The sequence below is a fragment of the Anomaloglossus baeobatrachus genome, chromosome 3 (assembly GCF_048569485.1).
Source record: "Anomaloglossus baeobatrachus isolate aAnoBae1 chromosome 3, aAnoBae1.hap1, whole genome shotgun sequence".
NCBI lineage: Eukaryota > Metazoa > Chordata > Amphibia > Anura > Aromobatidae > Anomaloglossus > Anomaloglossus baeobatrachus.
Window position 1 is genome coordinate 434,551,371 of NC_134355.1, and position 25,373 is coordinate 434,576,743.

The 25,373-nt window shown below is 42.9% G+C and overlaps 1 protein-coding gene across 4 annotated transcripts in view; it reads left to right on the forward strand.

Moving 5' to 3' along the window:
- The window catches only part of DIS3L2 (DIS3 like 3'-5' exoribonuclease 2), a 571,411-nt gene extending 546,587 nt beyond the window's left edge, over positions 1-24,824 (forward strand). For all 4 annotated transcript variants that reach the window (XM_075340408.1, XM_075340407.1, XM_075340410.1 and 1 more), the window contains 6 exons: positions 2,596-2,682; positions 13,856-14,003; positions 19,915-20,045; positions 20,198-20,302; positions 20,401-20,502; positions 22,829-24,824. In XM_075340408.1, the coding sequence (XP_075196523.1) occupies positions 2,596-2,682; positions 13,856-14,003; positions 19,915-20,045; positions 20,198-20,302; positions 20,401-20,502; positions 22,829-22,927 (672 nt within the window). In that variant the 3' untranslated portion in view covers positions 22,928-24,824. The remainder of the gene's footprint in view (positions 1-2,595; positions 2,683-13,855; positions 14,004-19,914; positions 20,046-20,197; positions 20,303-20,400; positions 20,503-22,828) is intronic.
- The last annotated feature ends 549 nt before the right edge of the window (positions 24,825-25,373 follow it).

Below are 25,373 nucleotides of genomic sequence, written 5' to 3' on the forward strand. Positions count from 1 at the left end.
AAATACAAAAGTCGCATAGAGGGGGTAACATGGAAAAACTTTTGCGTAAGAGAGAGGCCTGGTGGATATTCAAATTAAAAACCACCTTTCCCTGTGGTTTGAATCTCCGCAGGGATCTCATGATTTTCTATTAGGTGATAAAAACTAAAGCCTTGTCTTGCACTGCTTTTGGTGGGTGGGAAAAACAATCTTGTGCCCAATAAATCCATTGCCATATTGTTATAACATTGGTATATTGGCTTCAAAAATTAAAGGGGAAACAAATATACACCAATGATTATGTTATAATTCAAGAACCCACAGCCAAAGTTGTAACGTGCGTTTTTAATTTACACCACTTGCGATTTATGTGGCTATAGGCGTCACACTTATTTAGTTGTTGCCTGAAAAAAAAATTTTTTCCCTCATTGTTGGAGATACTTGGCTCCCTCTGTGTGGTTGCAACAAATGCTAACTGCAGGGTGTGTTTTAGCCTCTTTGGAACAATTGTTGTAGTTTAACCCCTAATGTTAAAGCTGAAGGTCAGCTCATTATATATTTGGCTGTGGTATTTCTTTTCAAGCATATAAATTTATCAAAGCATGTTTCACAGACATCAATTATTAAATTTTTCCTGAGTAGGATGAAACTTATATAACAGATATCAAACCTTCTAGTTTAAACCTAACAGCCCCCACACAATATAAATCGAGCACTAATATAGAAAGGCAGTGTGCATGTATACATAGCCAAAACTCTGACTTGTGTTTTTAATTCACACCAAATTTATACCATCTGCGACTTATGCGGTTATATTGCGTTGCATTCAATATGGCGCTTTGTGTTCTACCATAATATAGAATAATAATGTGTTTCTTTCATCGAAGCATAGTTTAAATAACAATTTAACCAAGAAAACAAAAAAAGGTTTTTTTCAAAAAGAAAAAGGAAAAAAAAAAAAAGGATTTTTTTTTTTTTTTCACACAAGTGCTAACTACAGGGTGTGTTTTAGCCCCTTGGAACAATTGTTGCAGTTTAACCCCTAATGTTAAAGCTGAAGGTCAGCTCATTATATATTTGGCTGTGGTATTTCTTTTCAAGCATATAAATTTATTAAAGCATGTTTCATAGACATCAATTGATAAAAATTTTTCCTGAGTAGGATGAAACTTATATAACACAGATATTAAATCTTCTAGTTCAAACTTAACAGCCCCCACACAATATAAATCGAGTACTAATATAGAAGCAGTGTGCATGCATACATAGCCAAAACTCCTACTTGCGTTTTTAATTCACACCAAATTTACACCATCTGTGACTTGTGCGGTTATATTGCGTTACATTCAACATGGCGCTTTGTGTTCTACCATAATATAGAATAACTATGTGTTTCTTTCATTGAAGCATAGTTTAAATAATAATTTAACCAAAAAAATAAAAAAAGTTTTTCAAATTTTTTATTTTTTTTTTAAATAATTAAAATAAACTTTTGACAACAAAAAATGAGGCTTCTTTCAAAGTATATAAATCCATTTGAGTTCATATATAAGCATTTAGGTACTCCGAAGTGCAGGAAAATCCACATAATATAGATGTCCATGTCGGAACTTAAAAGCTTTATATAGTATGACAACTGAGCACATACATAGAAGGGCAATATGTGTGCATATACATGGGGATATACATGAGTAAATATGTTTGTAAAAACATTCCGGTGTGCACTATTTGTTGAGTGCAGATTTAGTTATTTAAATATGATATACTGGCACATATGAATGTGCATTAAACTTGAAGGTGTTATATCTGCACACACTGAATGGCGCACTGCAACTGGTTTGGTTATAAACGTATATATCTTCAAATCCAGAAAACCATTGAAAAATGTGTACTTTATTGTATTGTATTGTATTGTATCATTGTTTTTTAATTGTATATGTATGTAATGTTTTTCATGGTAAAACCTATTTCGTGCATGTAAGGTGCTGAAGTAATTTAAACATCTGTTACATTGATTAGCATTTGCATATAAGCTTTGCAGCACCGTCTATCCAGTATCATGATTAAGGGTGAGTGCTTTCACCTGAAACGCGTTGTGCTGGTCATGTCATTCTTTGTGTCTGCACGATAAAATAAAGACGTGATTTTTTTGCCTGAAGAGCTGGACATCCTCATCTTTTGCAAATATTATTTTGATTTGTCAATCTTAGACCAAAGTGAATAAAAGAAAAGTAATAACTTGTGTTTACAAAGGGCGATAAAGAATGTTAAATAGGTCTGAAATATTTGCTCAAATTTAGTGAAATGTGATGTTGCGCTACAAAATTTTTGAAAAAAAAGAGCATTTTTGATTTTGCACAATGTTTTTTAACCACGTTGCACCATTTTGAAGAATTTGGGGTAAAAAATTGTCAACCAATACTGAAGGAAGAACACAAATACTTAGTCGAGCCCTAATTGTAGGAACTTTGGTTTACCGACCCCAAATCCTCGTTTTAATATGTTGAATTAGTTGGCTGTTATTGTCTGTTATATATATTGCACAGTCAGAGGTTAAGCAGCAAAAAAAATATTTTTAGAGTGACTGACTCTCTCCAATCTTCATTTTCTATACAGAAAAGCTTGAATGATCAGTTTGGTGCAGATGAGTATTCTACAGCACGCAAGGAGGTTCTGACCAATATGTGCTCCAGACCTATGCAGGTAAGATTCCATCATTTTGTAGCCAGTAGCTGTTCCAAACCAGAATTTGTAGACCCTTTCGTGATTGCATATGATCATTTTTTATTCCATGACGTATTTTTTTTTTTTCAGTTCTGTAAATTGAGCATCAGATAAGGGCTTAGTACTAAATCTGTTTCAATCTTCTTTACTATTATTTACTTTTTTAGTATTTTTTTATAAAGCACTTATTGGTAACCAACATACTAGCTGAGATCTGGAGACAATGCGCTCAGTATAGATTTTAAATTCCCTAAAAATTGTATTTTCCATCAAGCTATCACGAGTCTTTAATCAGGAGCTACACACTGTTACGAATTTATCATGCATGATTTCTGTTAGAATTATAAAATATGAAAAGTTAAAATTTGTTCCTTAAATTTACTGATCACAATTCATTTGTAGTGATGGGTGGACTCACAGATAACCGGGATCGGTGTACCTAACCGGATTAAAAAAAAAATTCTGGTTCTGGCCTTGAATTGATCCCGGTTATCAGGCTGGACACTGGATTAGAATCCAAATCCAGCCATTACAAATGGTGGTAGAATGGATAGGGGGATAGGAGCAAGCGCACTATACTTAACGAGGCTCTGGCGCGGCTGTACACTGCTTCTGCGGCCGCTCATTCTCTTCCGGAGCTGCACGTTATCCTTCATGCATTTGCACTGGTTCCCATGCGCACTGGCGTCTGTGATTGGTTGCAATCAGATGCATCCCACTGTGTGACAGCGTCTGACGCTCCCAGTCAGACGCTATGCGCATCTATCGTGATATAAAAATAAATAAAAATTGGCGTAGGCTCCCCCCATATTATTATACCCAGTACAGATAAAGCCCATGGCTACAGGTAGCAGCCCCCAGCCGTGCGCTTATCGTGGCTGTGTATCAGAATAAGAGGAACCACATACAGCTTTTTTTAAAAAAAAAAACTGCCTGCGGTCCCCCCACCCCAATTTTGATACCCAGCCATGATAAGGCCTAACAACTGGGGGCTCATATTCTCAGGCTGCGGAGACCCATGGTTATTGGGAGCCCCCCAGCCTAAAGATAGCAGCCTGCAGCCGCACAGAATTTTTGCATCCATTAGATGCGACAATCCCAGCACTTTGCTCAGCTCTTCCCGATTGCACTGGTGTGGTGGCAATCGGGGTAATAAGGGGTTAATGGCAGCCCACAGCTTCATTAAACTCAGTGACCCCACCTGAGGTCAGGTTAACATTGAAGTTCGACCTTCTGATATGATTTTGCAGTATTTTTCATTTAACTGTTGCTACTTGTTTGGCTATTAATAGCTATGGACAAGTTTGAGTGTACATTGAAGTGTTTCCCTGCAGAAATACAGAATGTGCTCTGATGTTTTAAACCTAACATTACTCTTTTAATGCAAAGACTTAATATTCTCTTCTGTGGTGAAGGGCTCAACAGTAGAGATGAGCGATGTTAAAGTGATTTTGGGGGGTGCTCGAGATCGAACTCGAGCTTTTTGCTAAAAGCTCGACAGTTCGAGTTACGTTCGAGAAAGGCTCGATCACCAAAAGCAGGGCTTTTTACAGCTATAGTGTGCACGGAGCCATCACTGGCAGCCTGCGTAAGCTGGTAACCAAGATAAATATCGGGTATCCAAGCTTAGCGCTTTGCTTGGTAACCCGATATTTACCCTGGTTATGTGTGCAGGGAGCCGACACTTCCCCGCTGGGCTCCGCCCCCTCCTACACGCGGCATATACACACACACTCACCTGTCCCCAGCCATGCAGTCCCCGGCACTGACGTCCTCAGCGCCACATGGCCCCGCTAGTCTCCACCCACTTCGCACTTCGCCGCCCGCACACATGGCCCCGCTAGGCTCCACCCACCTCACACTCCGCACACATGACCCCGCTTAGCTTACATGCGGTGATGAAGTCCTGCCCTCCCGACCTCAGCGCTGTCACTGTCCTCCATGGCTGCCGCTTCACATTTCCTCTCTCTGCCGACCCAAGACTGTGACTAGCGGTGATGTCACAGGCTCCCGCGATACTTTGCTGTGAATGCGGCGGTCATTGAAGTCATTGACAGCTCTGCTATCAGCAGTGCAGGAGATAGTCACCGCAGGTAATGTACCTCGCTCCTGACAGCAGCACTTGTCATGCCCTGCAGTGACCTCGGCTGACCTATTGATGTTAGCTCAGGTCACTGCATTGCTCTCCCAGCCAATGGGGAACATTCTGTCCTTCATTGACTGGGACAGTGACTATGGTATGGATCGTCATGGGAACCCCTTGGATTACAGCAGACCTGGATTTGTTTTTCTTTCTAATAAATTGGTGAAAGAGGGAATGTGTTGGGGAGTGTTTTTTCAAATAAAAATGTTTGTCTATTTTTTTTTTTAATTACTGACTGGGTTGGTGATGTTTGGTATCTGATAGACGCCTGACCTCACAAACCCCAGGGCTTGATGCCAGGTGACATTACACATCTTGTATTAACCCCATATATTACCCCGTTTGCCACTGCACCAGGGCAACGGGATGAACTGGGGCGAAGCACCAGGATCGGCGCATCTAATGGATACGCCACTTCTGGGGCGGCTGCGGCCTGCTATTTTTAGGCTGGAGAGAGTCCAATAACCATGGACCTCCCAAGTCTGAGAATATCAGACCCCAGCTGTCCGCTTTACCTTGGCTGGTGATCCAATTTTGTGGGGACCCCATGTGTTTTTTTTGTTTTTTTTTAATTATTTATTTAATTTAAAATAACAGCGTGGGGTGCCTTCAGTTTTGGATTACCAGCCAAGGTGAAGCTGCCAGCTGTGGTCTGCAGGCTGCAGCCGTCTGCTTTACCCTAGCTGGCTATCAAAAATAGGGGGAGCCCCACGTCATTTTTTTTTTTTTAATTTATTTTTTTTTTTGGTAAATACAAGGCTAAGCACCCCTTAGTGCCACATGAAAGGCACCAAAGGGTGCAAAATTACAAAATGCAGGAGAGTGGGACATTGTGTCTTTCTGCCATTATAATGACAGAAAAGACTGATATGACGTGTACAAGCACAAGACAATAACCAGAGCGCTCTACGCTGTGAAAAGCAGTAGAAAATGGCACTGGAGTGAACATGTGACCGCCTCATGTAGGTTGAAGCTATGGATCCTGGGTAAATTTATGTATTTTCCCTCCTTCAGTTTTTTTGCAGTACGCAAAAAAAAACGGAAGGCACACGGATAACAAACTGATGACATACGGACCGTATACGGAACGGAAACGGATGCCACACGGATGCACCCTTGAAAAAAACGGAACGTTTTTTGTGGACCGCAAAAACGGATCGGTCGTGTGAATGAAGCCTTATTCTGATCTGCTGTTTATAAACAGCAGGCAAAAATAAGTGAATAGCGCCCCCCAGCGTCAGAAAATCTCTGGGGTTTCAGGGGGTAGCTGAGACCCCTGGAGATCATGATTCAGGCCGTTTTTTTCCGGTCCCCGCTCACGTGATCACCGGTATACACCGTATACCGATGATCACGTTACAGTAAATGACAGCACCGGTAAAAAATTATTTATCTCCCATCTGGCATGAACAAACATGTCAGATGGCAGATGGGAGATAAATCTCCTCCCCCGGTCCCCCGGTGTCGCCAAAGTGCCCCCCCGACCCCCTCCAGGAAATCCAAGATGGCCACGCGCACAGCAGCGCGCCGGCCGCATTCACTTTACTCCTCTGATTTCTGTCGCATGTGCCATGACATATGCGACAGAAAACTCCTCCCCAGGCCCTGCCAGGTCACCCCCTATAACCCCACCGGTGTTCCCCGGTGTCCCACGGTACCTGTGCAGCGTTGATCCCCCGCGGCCCTCTCCTTCACAATAGACGCTGCCGCATGCACAGAGAGCGGCTGTCAGCTCAGCTTCCTGTGTTAAGACACAGTGAGTGGTGGTAACCATGCATCTGTAAGCTACTGCAGTGCCCTGCTCATGAGGTAAGGAACATAGTTGATCAGGAGAGCTATACTACATTTCCAAATGGAGGGATTTGCTTTGATAGTTGCCCTGCTGAACAACTACCAAACATGAGTCTGTTATACGCCACAAGAAAACATGTCTGAATAGCGAACTCTGTTGTTTAGTATTCATTCAGCTGGATAACTGGACTTAAAGAGGTATTCCATCTCCAAGATCTGATCCCCAATATATAGTAGGTGGAATAGCAATAATATCAGCAAATACCAATATTTGGAAATGTAGAATAGTTCTTCTGATTAGGCATGCCCTTACCTCATGAGCAGGGCATTGCAGCTTTGGTAGCAACACTTATGACATGGACTCTGCTGCTTTGGACCCTGGGACAGTGGGTGCAGATTCATTGCACCCACACTCCTCACATGGAGGTTCTCAACTCCTAGAAAATGGAGGATACGTTCCCTGAGCGTGTCCCCCCCCCCCCCATATTCTAGACGGTCCAGAGTCATCGTGGGACCCCCTTATTTTTTTTTCCTTACAATAAATTGGTGAAAGAGGGAATGTTTTGGGAAGTGTTTTTTCAAATACATTTTTTTTGTCTATTTGTTTTGTTAGTACTGACAGTTTGTGATGTCGGGTATGTGATAGACGCCATGACATCACAAACTGCTGGGCTTGATGTCAGGTGACCGTACAGCTAGTATCAACCCCATTTTTTACCCCGTTTGCCACTGCACCAGGGCACGGGATGAGCTGGGGTGAAGCGCCAGGATTGGCGCATCTAGTGGATGCGCCACTTCTTGGGCACCTGCGGCCTGCTATTTTTAGGCTGTGAAGGACCAATAACTATGGACCTTCGCACCCTGAGAATACCAGATCACAGCTGTCCGCTTTACCTTGGCTGGTGATCCAATTTGGGGGGGGACCCTACTTTTTTTTTTTTTTTGTAATTATTATTTATAAAATAATTATAAAAAAAGAGCCTGGGGTGAACTCCACATTGGATCCCCAACCACGGTAAAGCTGCCAGCTGTGGTTTTCAGGCTACAGCCGTCTGCTTTACCCTAGCTTGCTATCAAAAATGGGGGGACCCAACGTCCTTTTTTTTTTTTTTTTTTTTTTAACTTTTTTTAAATAAAAAAATTTAATGGGGTTCCCTGTATTTTGATTGCCAGCCAAGGTAACGCCAGGCAGATGGGGGTGGCAACCCGTAGCTATCTGCTTTATCTGCGCTGAGAATCAAAAATACCGCGGAGCGCTACGTCTTTTTTTTAAAGATTTATTTTTACAGCACTGTGATGTCCAGCAATCAAAATACAGGGAAGCACTTTTTTTTTTTTTTTAGTTATTTAAATAAATAATTCAAAAAAATATATATGGGCTCCCACTGCATTTTTTTGTATTGCTAGCTAAGGGTAATGCAAGCAGCTACTAGCTGCCAACCCCCACTGCTTGGTGTTACCTTCACTGGCAATGGAAACTCTAGGGAAGCATTTTTTTTTTTGCCAAAAAACTACAAAAAAAGTGTGCTTCGCCATATTTTTGTATGCTAGCCAGGTACAGCAGGCAGGTACGGCTGCCCCCCCCCCAGCTGCCCATTTGTACCCGTCTGGGAACTAAAAATATAGGGAGTCCTTTTTTTTTTTTTTTTTTTTTTTTTTTTTTTTTTTTTTAAATATTTCATGAATTTCATGAAATGATTAAAAAAAACACGTGGGCTTCACCCCATTTTTGTGTCCAGCCGGGTACAACTAGACAGCTGGGGATTGGAATCCGCAGCGAGGTTAGCCCGAGGTTTATGGGCCCCTCTGCTGCGAATTGCAGTCCGCAGCCATCCCAGAAAATGGCGCGCTCATAGAAGCGCCATCATCTGGCGCTGTATCCATCTCTTCCAGCAGCCCTGAAGCCGGGTGGCTTGCTGGCTAATAATGAGTTAATACTAGCTTTGTTTTACTAGCTACTATTAAGCCAGAGATTCTTAATGTCAGGCAAGTTTGACCGGGCCATTAAGAATCTCCAATAAAGGGTTAAAAAAAAGACACCACAGAGAGAAAAAATACTTTAATAGAAATAAATACACACACATTAGAGACTCCATGTTTATTACTCCCTCTTATTCCTCCACGATTAATGGTCTTCTGTCTTCTTTCTCCTTCAACACATGCAGCTCTGCTCCATCAGCAGCACTGCATGGGAGAAAGACGCTGCTCCCCGTGCAGCCTTTTCACTCTGTGAGTGATCAGTGCTGCTGGCTGTTAGCGGTAACGTCACCGCTGACAGACTGGATGCCATAGCAACGGTGATCCAATCACGTGATTCCCGGTGCCGCAGCGGCTGTTAGTGGTGACGTCACCGCTAACAGGTGCATTGCTATGGCAATGGTGATCTCTGTTATTTACCGGCTGTGTCAGCCGGTCAATAATGGAACGGGGAAGCAGAACGGCGAGTCAACCGTGTGCCCAGAGCATGTCGCCGGTACACGGTGATACACAAATGTGCACCGTGTACCGGAGAGTGCAATGACCGGACCTAGCATGACATCAAAGCCATGTGACCAGTCTGTAGTCAATGAGATAATAGACACGTTACTGGTCACATGGCTATTTTGACATCACGATAGGTCCTGCTTCACTGCTGGTTACCAGGAGGACGCAGCGATTACCGATGGAAAAGCGGCGGGAGACAGAGTGCAGGACGCATCGCGGGCACCGTTAAGTGTTTTGGCAATGTTTATTAACTGTATGTGTACATTTATAATGTGTTTTTATGTGTTTGTGATTGCCTCCCATTGTTTTCAATGTGGTTCAAGAGGTTCGTCGAACGGCTCATCGAACGGGGCACCGTTCGACGAACCGAAATCGTACTCCAGGGGGGTGGCTCATCTCTACTAATCAGTCATCTTTGGCTTGGAATTGGGAAATGCAAAGACAATTTAGATGACTAATTTTCTAAGCAATGAGTCATAATTTAGCCCCCCTAATTATAGCACAAATGTTTGTCTATTTAATATATACAGTATATCTCAAAAGTGAGTACACGCGCTCTCAATTTTTTGTAAATATTTTATTATCTTTTCATGGGAACACTGATGCTAGACACTTTGATACCCTGTAATGTAGTCAGTGTACAGCTCGTATAATTTGGTGTGACCTCTAAGTGGCTCAACACAGTCATTAATATCAAAACCGCTGGCAACAATAGTGAGTACACCCCATAAGTGAAATGGGTCAATTGTTTTGTGTGGCAGCCATTATTTTCTAGCACTGCCCTCTCTTGGGCATGGAGTTCACTAGAGCTTCAGATGAACCACTAGAATCCTTTTTCACTCCTCCATGACGACGTCACAGAGCTGGTAGTTGTTATAGACTTTACGCTTCTCCAGCTTCCATTTTTGAATGACCCACATATGCTGAATAGGGTTTAGGTCTGAAGATATACTTGGCTAGTCCAGCACCTTTATTCCATTTCTTTAGCAATGCAGTGGTTGTCTTGGGGTGTGTTTGGGATTATTAACATGTTAGTATACTACTCTGAGACAGTTTTCAAATGGAGGGGATCATGTTCTGTCTCAGTATGTCACAGTACATGTTGGCATTCATGGTTTCCTCAATGAACTATAGATTCCCATAGCCAGCAGCACTCATGCAGCCCCAAACCATGACACCACCACCGCGTTGCTTGACTGTAGTCAAGACACATTTGTCTTTATAGTTCTCACCTTTTTGCTGCCACACATGCTTTACAACATTAACTAAATAATTTTTCTTTGTCAAATCAGACCACAGGACATGAATCCAGTACTTAGTCTTCTTGTGTTCAGCAAACTAGTTGTCAGTTTTCTTCTGCATCATCTTTCGAAAAGGCTTCCTTTTGGAAGGACAGCCATGCAAATTATTTTGATGCTGAGTGTGCACTAACAGGCTGACCCCTCCTCCAACTCTTTAACCTCTGCAGCAATGCTGACAGCACTCATACATCTACATTAAAAAGACAACCTCTGGATATGACACTGAGCATGTGCACTCAACTAATTTGGTTGATTATGGCAAGGCCTGTCTGAGTGGAGCCTATCTTTTGAAACGCTATATGGCCTTGGCCACCATGCAGGTTGTTAGTAATCTTACAGCCTAGGCCAATTTTATGTAGAGCAACAATACTTTTTTTTTTTTCTTCAGAGAATTTTTTACCGTGAGGTGCCATATTGAACTTCCAGTGACCAATATGAGTGTATATGTGCAATAACACCAAATGGAACACACCTGTTCTCCATTGACACCTTGTAACTAGTGATAAGCCAAACCAGACTGTAAAGTTTGGGGTCCGTACTGGACACTTAGTGTCTGTGCACGGATCCAGAGTACAGACTCCGGCAAGTCCGTGCTATGCTATGTGCGCACACTGCAGTTTTGTGCCTTTAGCGAAAAACGCACCTCTGGTCGAAAATGGTGCATTTTTGCTCATGCGTTTTTTTTCTTTCAGTAAAATAGTGATGGTCGGACTCAGACACCCGGGTCTAACCGGGTTACCAAAAAAAGCAAAAAACTGTTCTCTCCCAGAATTGATTTCAGGTATCTGCCCGGATGCCTGTCCCCATATAAGTGACCAAAATCCGGCGCTTAAAAATGGTGCTTGAAGGGATAGGGGGGATAGGAGCAAGCGCAGTACTTACTGAGCTTCCAGCTCAACTGGAACTGCTACTACCACCATTCACTCTTCTTCCGGGGCCACTCATTAGCCTCATGCATAGTCCCTGCTTTCCTTGCTCACTGGCGTCTGATTGACTGCAGTCAAATCCCACCCCCGGACAGCGTCTGTGATTGCTTGGAATCACAGACCCGGTCTGCGGGTCTATCGTGGTATAAAAATAAATAAATTGGCATAGGGTCACCCCTTATTAGGATACCCAGCACAGATAAAACCCAAGCCTACAGGCTAGAGCCACACCTGTGTGCTTATATTAGCGGTGTATCAAAATAAAAGATTCGTATGCGGGTTTTTTGTTTTTTTTCTTTGTTTTTTTAATTATTTAAATAGCTTTGATACCCAGCCATGATAGAGCTCAATAGCTGGGGCCTGGTGTTCTCAGGGAGACCTGTGCCTTTTGGTCACCCCAGCCTATAACAACATGCTACCACCCCAGAATTGGCGCATCGATTAGATTAGCTAATCCTGGTGCTTACACGGGTCATCACAATAGCCCTGGAGCGGTGGCAATAAACTGTTAATGTCAAAAATTCACAGCTGTCATCAAGCCCAAGATTAGTATTGGGTAAAGGTCTAGGAGACTCCTCCATTACTAATTGTTTAAGTAAAAAGAATTAAACACAAAACACAGAGAAAAATCCTTTTTTTTCAAAGCAAAAGTAAAAATCACTCTTTCTCCATTTTTTTTAACCCAAAACACCCCTGCAGGCAGTGCCGCCACTAGGAATTTCAGGGCCCCATACTGGCAAAATTTTTGGGCCCCCTTGGGACTCCGCCCAGGCTCCACCCCAGCTCTGCCTCCACCCCTCAAATTTCCTTTAGTCTCACTGCCACTCTTGCAAAAACATGTATGTATGATATATATATACACAGATAGTAGACACACGGACAGGAGACACACATCACATAACACATGATTCACATTATACTCACCTGCTCGTGCTGCATTTCAGCGCCCTCCCACGCATATAGCTGAGGCAAGTCACAGGCTGGGTTCGGCAGGCCCCCCAGCCTGAGGTCAGCGCCGCTCCGGCCCCCCTGCCCCTGAGAGCAGCGGGCCCCCCCCCTGAGATCAGTGGCCCCACAAGCCAAGATCAGTGCTCACCCCCCCGTGCTGATGAGATCAGCGGGTGCCCCCCGGGCTAAGATCAGCGCCCCCCCGGGCTGAAATTAGCGGCTCCCCGGGCTAAGATCAGCCCCCCCCGGGCTGAGATCAACAAGCGGGCCCCCCGGGCAGAGAACGGGCAGAGCGGGGTGGGGCAGGCCACCCCACCCCCACCCGGCAATTGTCTTCAGCTCTCAGCGCTTACCTGACCCGCTGGCTGCCGCGTCCTCGCCACCTCTGCCGCTGTTACTTGCTGGAGTGTAATGAGGTCTCAGAGTGATGACATCACCACACTGCGGCACGGCCCAGCGATGACGCGCCGGCGCCCTGCTCTGCTCCAATGACCCTGCCTCCACTCCACCACATGGCTAATTTGCATGCCCTGCCCCGTCGCATGCAAATTAGTAATGTAAGGAAGTGAAGCGACACCATTGGGCCCCTCTGCTGCTGCTGTGACTGGGGCCTGGTGAAGAGAAGGGGCCCGTCCTGCCGGGGGCTTAATAAAGATAAGTAATTTCCCCGGCCCTGTCCGGGCCCCCTCTCTTCACCGGGCCCCCTACACCAGGCACAGTAGTAATGCCCTGATGGCGGCCCTGCCTGCAGGTCTGACATCTACACCACAACGTCTAACAACTATCCTGACTCTGTCATCTGCCACATCTGAGGTTGCAGTCACATTAGAAAATGTGACCGAGCACTGAGGCGTCAAGGACACATTGTCAGAGTGAGGCTCTGAGTGGTGACATCAGTGAGTTCAACAGAGGTCACAAGCTTTCTGTTCCATGGTACTCCAGCAATGACCTCAGGTGAACTTTATGAACTCTGTGAACTACTATATATATATTTTTTTCTACTAAAAAATCGGACGTGGCTAGCAGTGCAATGTCCACTCTTCTACTTGTAGGGGGAAAAAAAAAGAAAGCGAAAAGCCCCTTGGCACAGACTGATCAGCAGCAATACCGATCAGAGCACTGCGACAGCGTGAAGTGTACACGTATCACAAAAGAAACTGCTCCAAAAATTGAGCACAAATGCTCAGCACAAAATTAAATTGATGTGTGTATGCAGGATGCGAATACACAAAAGGCACACAAAAATTGGATTGTGGGTGGATGGTTCTGGAACAGAGATTTAGGAACGGCTGCTGCTGTGATCCCTGGTCACAGACAAGTACGCAGCAAACCAGACGAGCACAGTGGAAATCGCAGGAGAATGAGCACAATCACATTGGCCACCAATGAATTCTCTAACCCACCAGCACACATGATATACCATAGCTCTGCACGCCAGCTCTGAGGTAAAGATGGTGTGCAGAGCAGCAATCAGCATATTAAATTAACCCTCTTGGCGCCAATTGATCAGTAACCATTAGTTTTATTTTTGTGATTATGATGAGCGTTCTTTCTTGCAGATGGCAGTGTATTTCTGTACTGGAGTGCTCAAGGACGAAAACCTATTCCATCACTATGCACTGAATGTTCCTCTGTACACTCACTTCACTTCTCCCATAAGGCGCTATGCTGACATCATAGTTCATCGGCTTCTTGCAGCTGCCATAGGTGAGTTCTCTAGAATAAGAGAAGGTTACAGTTGCCTACCACTTTTCATGATGTTCATTCCAGTAATCTTTACATTTATATTTGGGATAAAACATTTCATACTAGTATTAAAGAGTCACTCTGTGACTGCAGACTTATGGCTCCTCCCAGCGCAAACATTGTGCGCTGCAAGGATTCGCTGGTGTCAGTCGGGCACGTCGGTCACATGGCATCAATTATGCGATATGCATGTTCACGACCAGAAACCAATTAGTAGGCATGGCCTTGCCCATTAGAAATATATCAAGCAAGACCATGCCTACTAGACGGCCACGCCTAGTAGTTGGCCACGCCTAGTAGTTGGACACGCCACTCAATACACTTTTATATTGTACGACACTTGTCAGATTCTGGCCAGGAACATGCATATCTCACAATTGCAGTCACGGGATCATCGTTCACAGCTCCTAAATCTGTGAATCTTGGCAGCGCACAGTATGTGCTGGGAGGATTCATAGGTCTGCAGTCACATAGTGACAGCACACATATCATTTTAGAAAGGACAACCCCTTTAAAGAAAATCTGTCAGCAGGTTTTTGCCATGTAATCTGGAGACCACATGCTGCAAGGGTTAACAATCAGATTACAGCCCTGCATCTCTTATCTCAGTGTGTTTTTGTTTACCTGCAATGTTAGTTTAACCCCTTTACGACCGCCGATACGCCTTTTAACGGCGGCATATTAGGGTACTTTTTCCGATCCGCCGCTTTTTAACGGCTGTCGGAAAAAAGGGTCTAGCGCCCCCCAGAGTCGGAAAATTTCCGGGGTCTCAGCTGCCGGGGGTAGCTGAGACCCTGGAGATCATGATTCTGGCCGGTTTTTCCGGTCCCCGCTCACCTGATGACCGGTATACACCGTATACCGATGATCAGGTTACAGTAAATGACCGCGCCGGTAAAAAATGATTTATCTCTCATCTGGCATGATCAAACATGCCAGATGGGAGATAAATCTTTTTCCCGGTTCCCTCCGGTCCCCTCGGTATCCCCAAAGTGCCCCCCCCGACCCCCAACCCCCTCCCGAAAATCCAAGATGGCCGCGCGCACCGGCGATCACAGCAGCGCGCCGGCCGCATTTCCCTCTTTCCTATGGTTTCTGTCGCATGTGCCATCACACATGCGACAGAAACCTGCTCCCCAGGCCCTGCCGGGTCCCCCCCTATCCCCCCGGTGTCACCCGGTGTCATACGTACCTGTCGGAGCGCTGATCCCCCGCGGCCCCCTCCTCCGGCTCCTTCACAGCAGACGCCGGTCACATGTGCAGAGCGCGGCTGTCAGCTTCCTGTGTTCAGGACGCTGGCTGCTGCTGCACGGAGTCTGCAGCTGTGACCCGGGGAGAGTGGGTGCAGATTCTTTGCACCCACTCTCCTGAAATGGAGGGTCTGCCCTCCTAGAAAATGGGGGATACGTTCCCTGAACGTGTCCCCCATATTCTAGAAGGTCCAGAGTCGACGTGGGACGTCCAAATGGATTACAGCGGATTTTTTTTTTCTTTTCTTTTCAATAAATTGGTCAATCAGGGAATGTTTTGGGGAGTGTTTTTTCAAATAAATTTTTTTTTGTTGTCAATTTTTTTTTTATTACTGTCAATTAGTTATGTCGGGTATCTGATAGACGCCGTGACATAACTAATTGCTGGGCTTGATGCCAGGTGACATTACACATCTGGTATCAACCCCATTTATTACCCCGTTAGCCAACGCACCAGGGCGCGGGATGAGCTGGGGCGAAGCGCCAGAATTGGCGCATCTAATGGATGCGCCACTTCTGGGGCGGCTGCGGCCTGCTATTTTTAGGCTGGGAAGAGTCCAATAACCATGGCTCTTCCCATCCTGAGAATACCAGACCCCAGCTGTCAGCTTCACCTTGGCTGGTGATCTAATTTGGGGGGACCCCACGTTTGTTTTTTTTTTTTTTAATTATTTATAAATAATTAAAAAAAAAAAAAACAGCTTGGGGAGCCCTCCAGATTGATCACCAGACAAGATGAAGCTGTCAGCTGTGGTTTGCAGGCTACAGCTGTCTGCTTTACCCTAGCTGGCTATCAAAAATAGGGGGGACCCCACGTCATTTATTTTCATTATTTTTTTTTCTTTTTGGGCTAAATACAAGGCTAGGTACCCTTTAGTGCCACATGAAAGGCACTAAAGGGCGCCAGCTTAGAATATGCAGGGGGGTGGGACGTTATATATGTTTGACATCTATCCATTCATCCATTGTAGCATTTTAGGCTGTGTGCCCACAATCAGGGTTTGCAGCGTTATGGGCGCAGAGTGTTTTCCCTGCGTCCATAACGCTGCGTTGTGCAGTAGAAGCACAGTGGAAGGATTTTTAGAAATCCCATGCCCACTGTGCTTCTTTTCTCCGCAGCATAAACTGACCTGTGGCGCAGCTTCCCGAGCCTCAGCATGTCAATTTATGCTGCGGAGATGAGTGTGCTCTGCAGGTAGCATAGAGCTCCACAGCAGCCTGAACCCAAATCGTGGGCATGGGCATCTGCGTTCTCCCGTGGACAACACTCACATCTCTGTAGGAAGGCTGACACTGTGTACTAGACGCCGTGTCGCTGGATCATGGCCACATAGCCTAAAAGTGAGAAATTTGTTGCTACAGCAACATTTTTGTGAAGTACCTGTGGATTCAAAATGCTTACTATACTTCTGAATAAAATCCTTGAGGGGTCCAGTTTCCAAAATGGAGTCACTTGTGGGGGGTTTCTAATGTATAGGTACCCAAGAGGCCCTGCTAATGTGACATGGTGCGCGCAATATATTTCAACTTTTCCAAAATTCAAATGGTGCTCCTTCCATTCCAAGCCCTTCCATATATCCAAACAGAGGTTTTTGGCCACATATGGGGTATCCCTGCGCTCACAAGAAATTGGATAACAACCTGTGGGGTCCACGTTTTGTTGTTGCCTCTTGAAAAAGTGAGAAATGTGATGCTAAAGAAACATTTTTGTGAAAAAAATGAAAATTTTCAATATGGCAACCTAAGCTTATCAAATTCTGTGAAGTATTCGTGGATTCAAAATGCTCAATATACACCTAGATAAAAGCCTTGAGGTTTCTTGATTCCAGAATGGGGTCACTTGTGGGGGGCCTCCACTGTTTAGGCACTTTAGGGGCTTTCCAAATGCGACATAGCGTCCACTAATTATTCCAGCCAAATGTTCAGTCAAATTGCACTCCTTCCCTTCCAAGACCTGCCGTGTCCCCAAACAGTTGATTTCCACCACATATAAGATATCACCAAACTCAGGAGAAATTGTACAATACATTTCATGGTGATTTTTTTCCTGTTACCCTTGTGAAAAAAAAAGCTACCTGGTTGAAGTAACAATTTTGTGGTAAAATTTTATTTTTTTATTTTCATGGCTCAACGTTATAAACTTCTGTGAAGCACCTGGGGGTTCAGGGTACTCACCAAACATCTAGATAAATTCCTTGAGAGGCCTAGTTTCCAATATGGGGTCACTTGTGGTGGTTTTTTGCTGTTTACGTACCTTAGGGGTCCTCCAAATGCGACATGGTGCCCGCAATCTTTTTCAGCCAAATTTCCTTTCCAAAATTCAAATATTGCTCCTTTCGTTCCAAGCCCTCCCATTTGTCCAAACAAAGGTTTCAGACCACATGTGAGGTATCACCGCGCTCATAAAAAAGTGGGTAACAAACATTTGGGTCAAATTTTTGGAATTACCTCTTGAAAAAGTGAGAGAATTGATGCTAAAGCAACATTTTTGAGAAAAAAATTACAATTTTCAATATGACAAAGTAACGTTATCAAAATCTGTGAAGTACCTGTGGGTCCAAAATGCTCACTATACCCCTTGATAGAAGCCTTAAGGGGTCTAGTTTCCAAAATGGGGTCACTTGAGGGGGGTTCCTGCTGTTTAGGTACCTTAGGGGATCTGTAAAAGCAACATGGTGCCCGCAATCTGTTTCAGCTAACTTTGCTTTCCAAAATTCAAATATTGCTCCTTTCATTCCAAGCTCTCCCATTTACCCAAACAAAGGTTTCTGACCACATGTGGGGTATCGGCGCGCTCATAAGAAAGTGGGTAACAAAGTGTGAGGTCCAATTTTTGGTGTTACCTCTTGAAAAAGTAAGAAAATTAGTGCTAAAGTAACATTTTTAGGTAAAATGTTAATTTTTATTTTTTTTCATTCCATATTACTTTAGTTCCTGTGAAGCACCTGAAGGGTTAATAAACTTCTTGAATGTGGTTTTGAGTACCTTGAGGGGTGCAGGTTTTAGAATGGTGTCACTTTTGGGTATTTTCTGTCACCCAGGCCTCTCAAAGTCACATCAAATGTGATGTGGTCCCTAAAAAAATGGTTTTGTAAATTTTGTTGAAAAAATGGGAAATTGCTGATGAACTTTGAACCCTTCTAACTTCCTAACCCCAAAAAATTTTGTTTCAAAAATTGCGCTGATCTAAAGTAGACAAGTGGGAAATGTTATTTATTAACTATTTTGTGCGACATAACTCTCCGGTTTATGGACATAAAAATTAAAAGTTTGAAACTTGCAAAATTTTTAATTTTTTTGTCAAATTTCAGATTTTTTCACAAATAAAATAAAAAAATATCATCCTAAATTTACCTCTAACATGAAGCCCAATATGTCACGAAAAAACAATCTCAGAATCACCGGGATCCATTGAAGCGTTCCAGAGTTATAACCTTATAAAGTGACACTGGTCAAAATTGCAAAAAATGGCCTGGGCATTAAGTACAAATCTGGCTTCGTCCTTAAGGGGTTAAGCTTCCTTGCTTTATCATTAGTCTGACTGAGGAGAAGTGAGCTGAGCTAAAGTCCAACTCCACTTTTTCTGTGATTAGCAGCTTCTGCCTATGTAAAGGTACACTGAAAGCCTAATGTGGGTGGGGGCAGCACCCAGAGCTCTGCTACATACAAAAAATAATCTTTCACGGTGTTAGAACGGCTGCATGCAGTCATCTAAGTGATACATCGTTAGAATCAGAATCTCTTTGCCTATAGCTTGCTGCTCTGAGATGTGGTAGCAAAATCCCGCTGATAGATTCCCTTCAATTTTTTTTTTTTTTTTTTTTTTTTAACATTAATCTGATCGGAGAGATAACATTAATTGTTGGGGATCTGAGAGCTGAGCCATGTACTGATTGACAGAGCGCAATTTTTCTTATTTATTCTCTATGGGGTGCCAAAAAAATCCAAGTAGTGCTCTGCAGCCACATTGGGAATAATTAGAGCGCCGGTTGAATGTGTGTAATGCTGCTATGTTAGAATGAAAATAAGTTATATGTTTTTCCGATTGTTGCGGATTCACTTTGATTAAAAGGTTACCTTCTATTTTGCCTTAACCAGACAACCCCTTTTAATGTCTATCGTGATAATTCAAATCACACAGAGAAAAAAAGGCAAATTGTAAAAATGATTGGTTTGTCTAAATCCACAAAAAAATGACTATTGCACATACAGAGCAATCACTATTTCAGGTGTGTTTCACTTGTACATCTACCCAATAGGCCCAGGGCTGCCACTAGGAATTTCAGGGCCTCATGCTGGCAGAATTTTCAGGGCCCCTTGAGACTCCGCCTCTACTCCAGCTTTGCCTTTACCCCTCAAAGCTTCCACAGTTTCACCGCCTACTCTTGGAAAACGCCACTTCTGCACCACGTTCTCACCAATCACACATTAACAGTTCCCATCAAACACCATATCACATACATAGCCATCAGCTTTTATTTTGGCCAAAAGATTTTTTAAGCCTGCCACAACGACAAGGTAGACTTTTTTTAGCAGGGCCATACTCTACTCTAACCTATTAAAATTTTCTTAAAATATCCAATACTCTTTTTAGGTGTTAATAATTTATTTTTATTTCGTAGGACGCGGACCACCACTGAAATTATCGCAAGAAGCAATACAGAATCAGGCAGACCACTGTAATGACCGCAAGACTGCATCCAAGAGGGTACAGGAGCTAAGTGCAGAGCTCTTTTTCTCTGTATTTGTAAAGGTAAGACACCCGTAAATATAAAATCTCAGCAACTATACCAGATATTCCTTGAAGCATATACACAAACTATCTTTCTCAACACTTTCTTGTTATTATCTAAAATTTCAGTGAAATTATAAATGGAAATGATGACTACTTTGATTTTTCTGCAGGAGTCTGGCCCATTGGAGTCGGAAGCCATGGTTATGGGGGTCTTAAATGAAGCATTTGATGTCTTGGTCCTGAGATATGGTGTTCAGAAGCGGATTTATTGTAATGTAAGCTGGAGTATTAGAATATAAGTTGTAGATTATCAATACTTCGGGCTGCTGGTAATAATGACCCCTAATATACTGGTCTTCTGTGTCCCATTTAGGCTCTACCTCTGCAGACTTCACATTTCCAGCAGGTGGGCAAAAAGCCTGAGTTGACACTTGTGTGGAGTCCAGAACGAGATGGAGATAAACCTGTCCAACAGGTAAGCCGGGCAGGATGCAGTTATTTTCTCATCGAGCGTATCAGTCTCAGAAGTTAATGAAATTTGATACAATAAAAAATGTTTTCCATCGAACGTGCTATGAAGGCGGCTTTACGCTCAGTTTGTACAGTCATGCTGTATTTTTGGCTAACTAAAGTATCTTGAGTGATGAGACCTAATGTGTTTGATTGTTTTAAGGTTGAAAGTAGCCAACCTATAACCTAAAGTGTTAAATCCAGAGGTAGACAAAATCTCCATTAAAGGGACTCTGTCACTAGGTGGCAAAAACCTGATCTGAGAGCAGCATGATGAAGGAAGAGACTCTGATTCCAGCAATGTGTCACTTCCTCTGCTGTTTAGTGTAATTTTTATAAAATCTGTTTAATCAGCAGTAGATTATCATTAGAGGACTACTTGGCGTGCTGCCAGGTAGTCCAGCATATTCATGAGCGCTGTATAACTGCTACATCTACAGCAGAGAAAACATTGATTTTATCAAAATGAAAGTAAACAGCTCAGTAAGTGACAACACTGGAATCAGGGTCTCTGTCTCTACATTATGCTGCTCTCAGATGGGGGAGCAAAAACCTGGTGACAGATTCCCTTTATGTTGATGCTAATTGCCCCATGTTAGGTAAAAAAAAAAATCCTCCCTGACTCCTCATACGATAACCAGGCAAGTTCCTGGGATCAACATCCATTCTCTAAAATTTAGTACTCACAACCTGTGATTATTATATTTTTCAAAAAGGCATCCAGGCCCTCTTTATAAATCCCCTCCTTTTTCTCTGAAACACCCATTAAAACACATTGTGGCAGAAACCCCCTGCTCGTACAGTAAAGAATTTGCATCTGCGATGACTTTTGTCGCTCTATGCACCTGCTGTAGTTCATCTATACCTTGGCTTATTATACAGTTTCTCGACATCCCACAATGTCCATCTCCGCTTTACTTTTCAGATAGTGTACAGGGCTATGCGTTGTAGCAGAATCCACGTAAATGAATTTATTGTAAAACCTTGTTCTTTCTCTGCACAACTATGACATAGGGCAGAATAATGATTTTCCAATTTCCATACTGGTGTTTAGTGAGACTTAAGTCTAGAAATCAAATTTTCTCGGCTTATCTCCTTGGCCTTTGCCTGATTTCTATGTTACTTGTGGTGCTAAAGGGCATCTCTGATAGTGTGCTAAGTAGAGAGGAGCAGTGTGCGTGTTATTTTTTTATGGTTACATTACAGTACTGCCTTTTAGAATTAGATATGATTAGAAATATTAACCCTTTTCAAGAACACCAGCATATACTACCAATACTCTTGAGTAAGTTTGCTAAACTGGACTTCAAGAGGAGATATACAATGTATTTTGTTGTTGCATTGTAAAGGGAATCTGTCGCCAGTTTTTTGCTACCGAATCTGAGAGCAGCATGATGTAGGGGCAGAGATCCTGATTCCAGCAGTGCGTAACTTACTGGGCTGCTTAGTGTAATTTTGATAAAATCGCTGTTTAATCAGGAGTAATTATCGTTAGAGGACTACTTGGCTTGCTGCCAGGTAGTCCAGCATGTTCATGAGCTCTGTATAACTGCTAGATCTGCCGCAGAGAAACCATTTGATTTCATCAAAATGACAGCAAAAAGCTCAGTAAGTGACACATCGCTGGAATCAGGGTCTCTGTGTCTACATTATGCTACTCTCAGATGGGGGAACAAAAACCTGATGACTCCTTTATTAAAGCCTGCATACAGTATAACTTGAGTTGTATTTGTATGAGAAGTCTATGGCTTTACCAAACAGATCTTTAACGTATAACCTATGAAAACCTGTATAATGTAAAATCTTCTATAAAAGTAATAGTTGTCTCCAACTTTGTAATATATTTTGATGGGATGCCTTTAAGCCCCACAAATATTGATATATATGTATATTGATCCTACATATTGATTGCAGTGAAGCTGCTGCACCCACATCACATGTAACATACCATACATGCCTAGCAGCCATTCCCCTCCAATGAGGCCAAAGGTCTGTAATTGGAGCATGGATTCTATAACAAAGCTGGAGCACATTTATTGCTTTAGTCATATGGCCGATTTCTGGAAATAGTGTCCTGCTCCATGGACTTCACTTTCAACCCCAATTGTCCCACATTTTTCTCCTTTTGTTTCTCTAATTTATTCTAACCTCCATCATGAATGTTTTTCTTTCTATCGGTGTAGTACGAAGGTAACAATGTGAGCCCACATAAGTTATAACAGTAGAATGTTGGTCCTATATACAGAAATATGACAATACTAACTGGAAAACCCTTGTTCTCCCTTCCACAGGTGATTAGCATCTTCACTCTATTAGAGGTGGTCCTGAAGTCTGATAATGTGCCTTTGAAGTATACAGCGGTGCTAAAAAGGCCCGGAGCTACAAACTGAGCTGTGGACCGCTCGCTGCATCTCCTCACACAATCCGTATTTTATCCTCAGTGCAATACCCACAGAAAGGATTTGGCTGAATTATTTTGTACATGGTGATGTGCCGCAAACTGGCCATACTGTGTACAATATGAGGTTTTTATTTTTCTGTTTTAGCATTTTAATTTTCCCCTTTTTTATATTCTGGATTAACAGATTAACATGGCATAGAGGCTTTCCACTAAAGTGAACCTGTCATGTGCAATATGCACTCAGAACCATGAGCATTTCTAGGTGCATATTGCTAATTTTTGCCTAATCGTCCCTGTATACAGTAGTATAGATAAAGGGATCTTTAGAAAAAGTATTTCTAAAGATTCTTTATCATATGCTAATGAGGCGAGCGACTAGTTGCAAAGGACGTTACTTCCCCCAACTAGTCCGCCCTCTTAGCATGGTAGTACACCCACAGGGGCGTGCTAATATGCTTACTAATGCAGCATCAACAGCAGTGATTTGCGCACCTGTGTCCACTGACTCCGCTGTTCAGAAGTACCAGTCACTTTTGGTCATGCGTAGTATAAAGCCGGGTGTTCTCATCCTGGGATCAGCAAGGTCTAGTGCGCTTGACCGGAAGTGCCCAGACTTCTGAACAGTGGAGACAGCAGACGTAGGTACGCACGTCACCGCTGGTGATACTGCATTGAGTAGCATGTTAGCACACCCCTGTGGCCCATTTTGCCCATTCTAAGAGGGCGGAATGAGCGCAGGAACGAATGCCCTTGTGAATAGTTCCTGCGCTCATTCGCATATGATCAAAGATCTTTAGAAATACTTTTTCTAAAGATCTCTGTGTGCTACTAGATACAGGGACAATTAGGCAGGGATTAGCTATCTGCATCCAGAACTGCTCGTGGTTCTGAGTGCATATTGCACCTGACATGTTCCCTATAAAGGCATAGGTACATTTTTACTATTTTTGCTTCCAGTGTATCTAAATGGAACATGAAATAACGGACAGACATGGTGTGCCGTTCAGATGGGCCCGTGTGTCCTGTCTTATCCCGCATTTATGGTCATTTATCTGGACTCGCATTCTTACTGACCTACTAAGAGTAATGTCACACAGCAGTTTTTGTTTTTTATAAACTCCTCTGCATGCTTTGTTATAGTTTTACTTGAGTCAGATCTAGAAATGTATTCACAAGGAATGGGAAATATCAAGGAAGAACTTAAACTCCATCTTATTTTTGGTCCCACCGCTGGCTTTGGCTCAGAAGGCCACATTAAAGACTGCAGTGATGGGTTTTGAAAACGCTGATGTGGATGTTACTATCAAGTAGGAGACAACTTAGGCTAAATTTGTAGGTTCCTACTTTTTGTAGGGGTTTTGTTTCCTAGTTTGTTTTTTTTAACCATGGAGCACAAAAGTTTATTTAGAAGCTTTAGACACACAAAAATATTGTTTGAGAATGGTAAAGCTTTTCCCATATCATATTCGTGAACTATACATTAAAAAATGTGACTTGGGAATTCATATTTTTACACTTTTTAAAAATGTCTCTATTTTATTTGTTCTTGGATTATCTTTAACTTTTAGCAAAATGTTTACAACTTTTCATTGATTTTATTTTGCACTATAAAGTTACTTTGTTATGGATATGAATATACCCATCTATTGCCGAAGATGGGCGAATTAGACATGAGCTGGAATTTTGTGTCCTTTTTATTTCTATTAAATTATTAGTGGTTGTCTCACAATTGGACAGGTTATCGCCTTCACTTGACTGTTTTGCCATACTCATGGTGTTTGCATCTTCTGCACATTGTACATAATGTCCTCCATTTTAGTAAAGTGTAAGCTCTAGACCTGTATTCTCCTGATATCTGTAATCCACAATTAAATAGTGATCTCCTGCCTCGTTTTATGTCTCTGTGTCTGTATGGGAAGGATGTATATGGATAATGGCTGATGATGCCATTTTAACTGTTCTGTCCATGTGTTGGAGGTATTCATCACAGGATGTTTCCAATCCATACCTGATTATTTGTGTAATCAAAGACTCCTGATGGCGATCAAACTGGTTTATACCATTCAAGGGTAGTTTTCACCATCTTATGGGTCAACTATATAGGGTCATTCCGTGTCAAGTGAACCAGTTTTAAAAATCGTCCCCACTTGACGTTCTCCGATTTTGCTGAAAATTTATAAGGATGTACATGTATGTTTGAAAAGAGGTTCTGTAAATTTTTAGGGCCAGATCTCAAATATTTTGGGCACTGTTGACCTTTCACTGGAGGCCCCCTCCAAGCCTGCGGCTTCAGCTAAGAGGATTTTGCAAACTTTGGCACATAGCCATTAGAGTTCTATACTGGCTATGATGCTGAAATTTGGCATACTAGCTCAACTTTTGCTGCTAAACGCGATAAAATTATTACCGGCTATGACAAAACAATATTTCGGCCG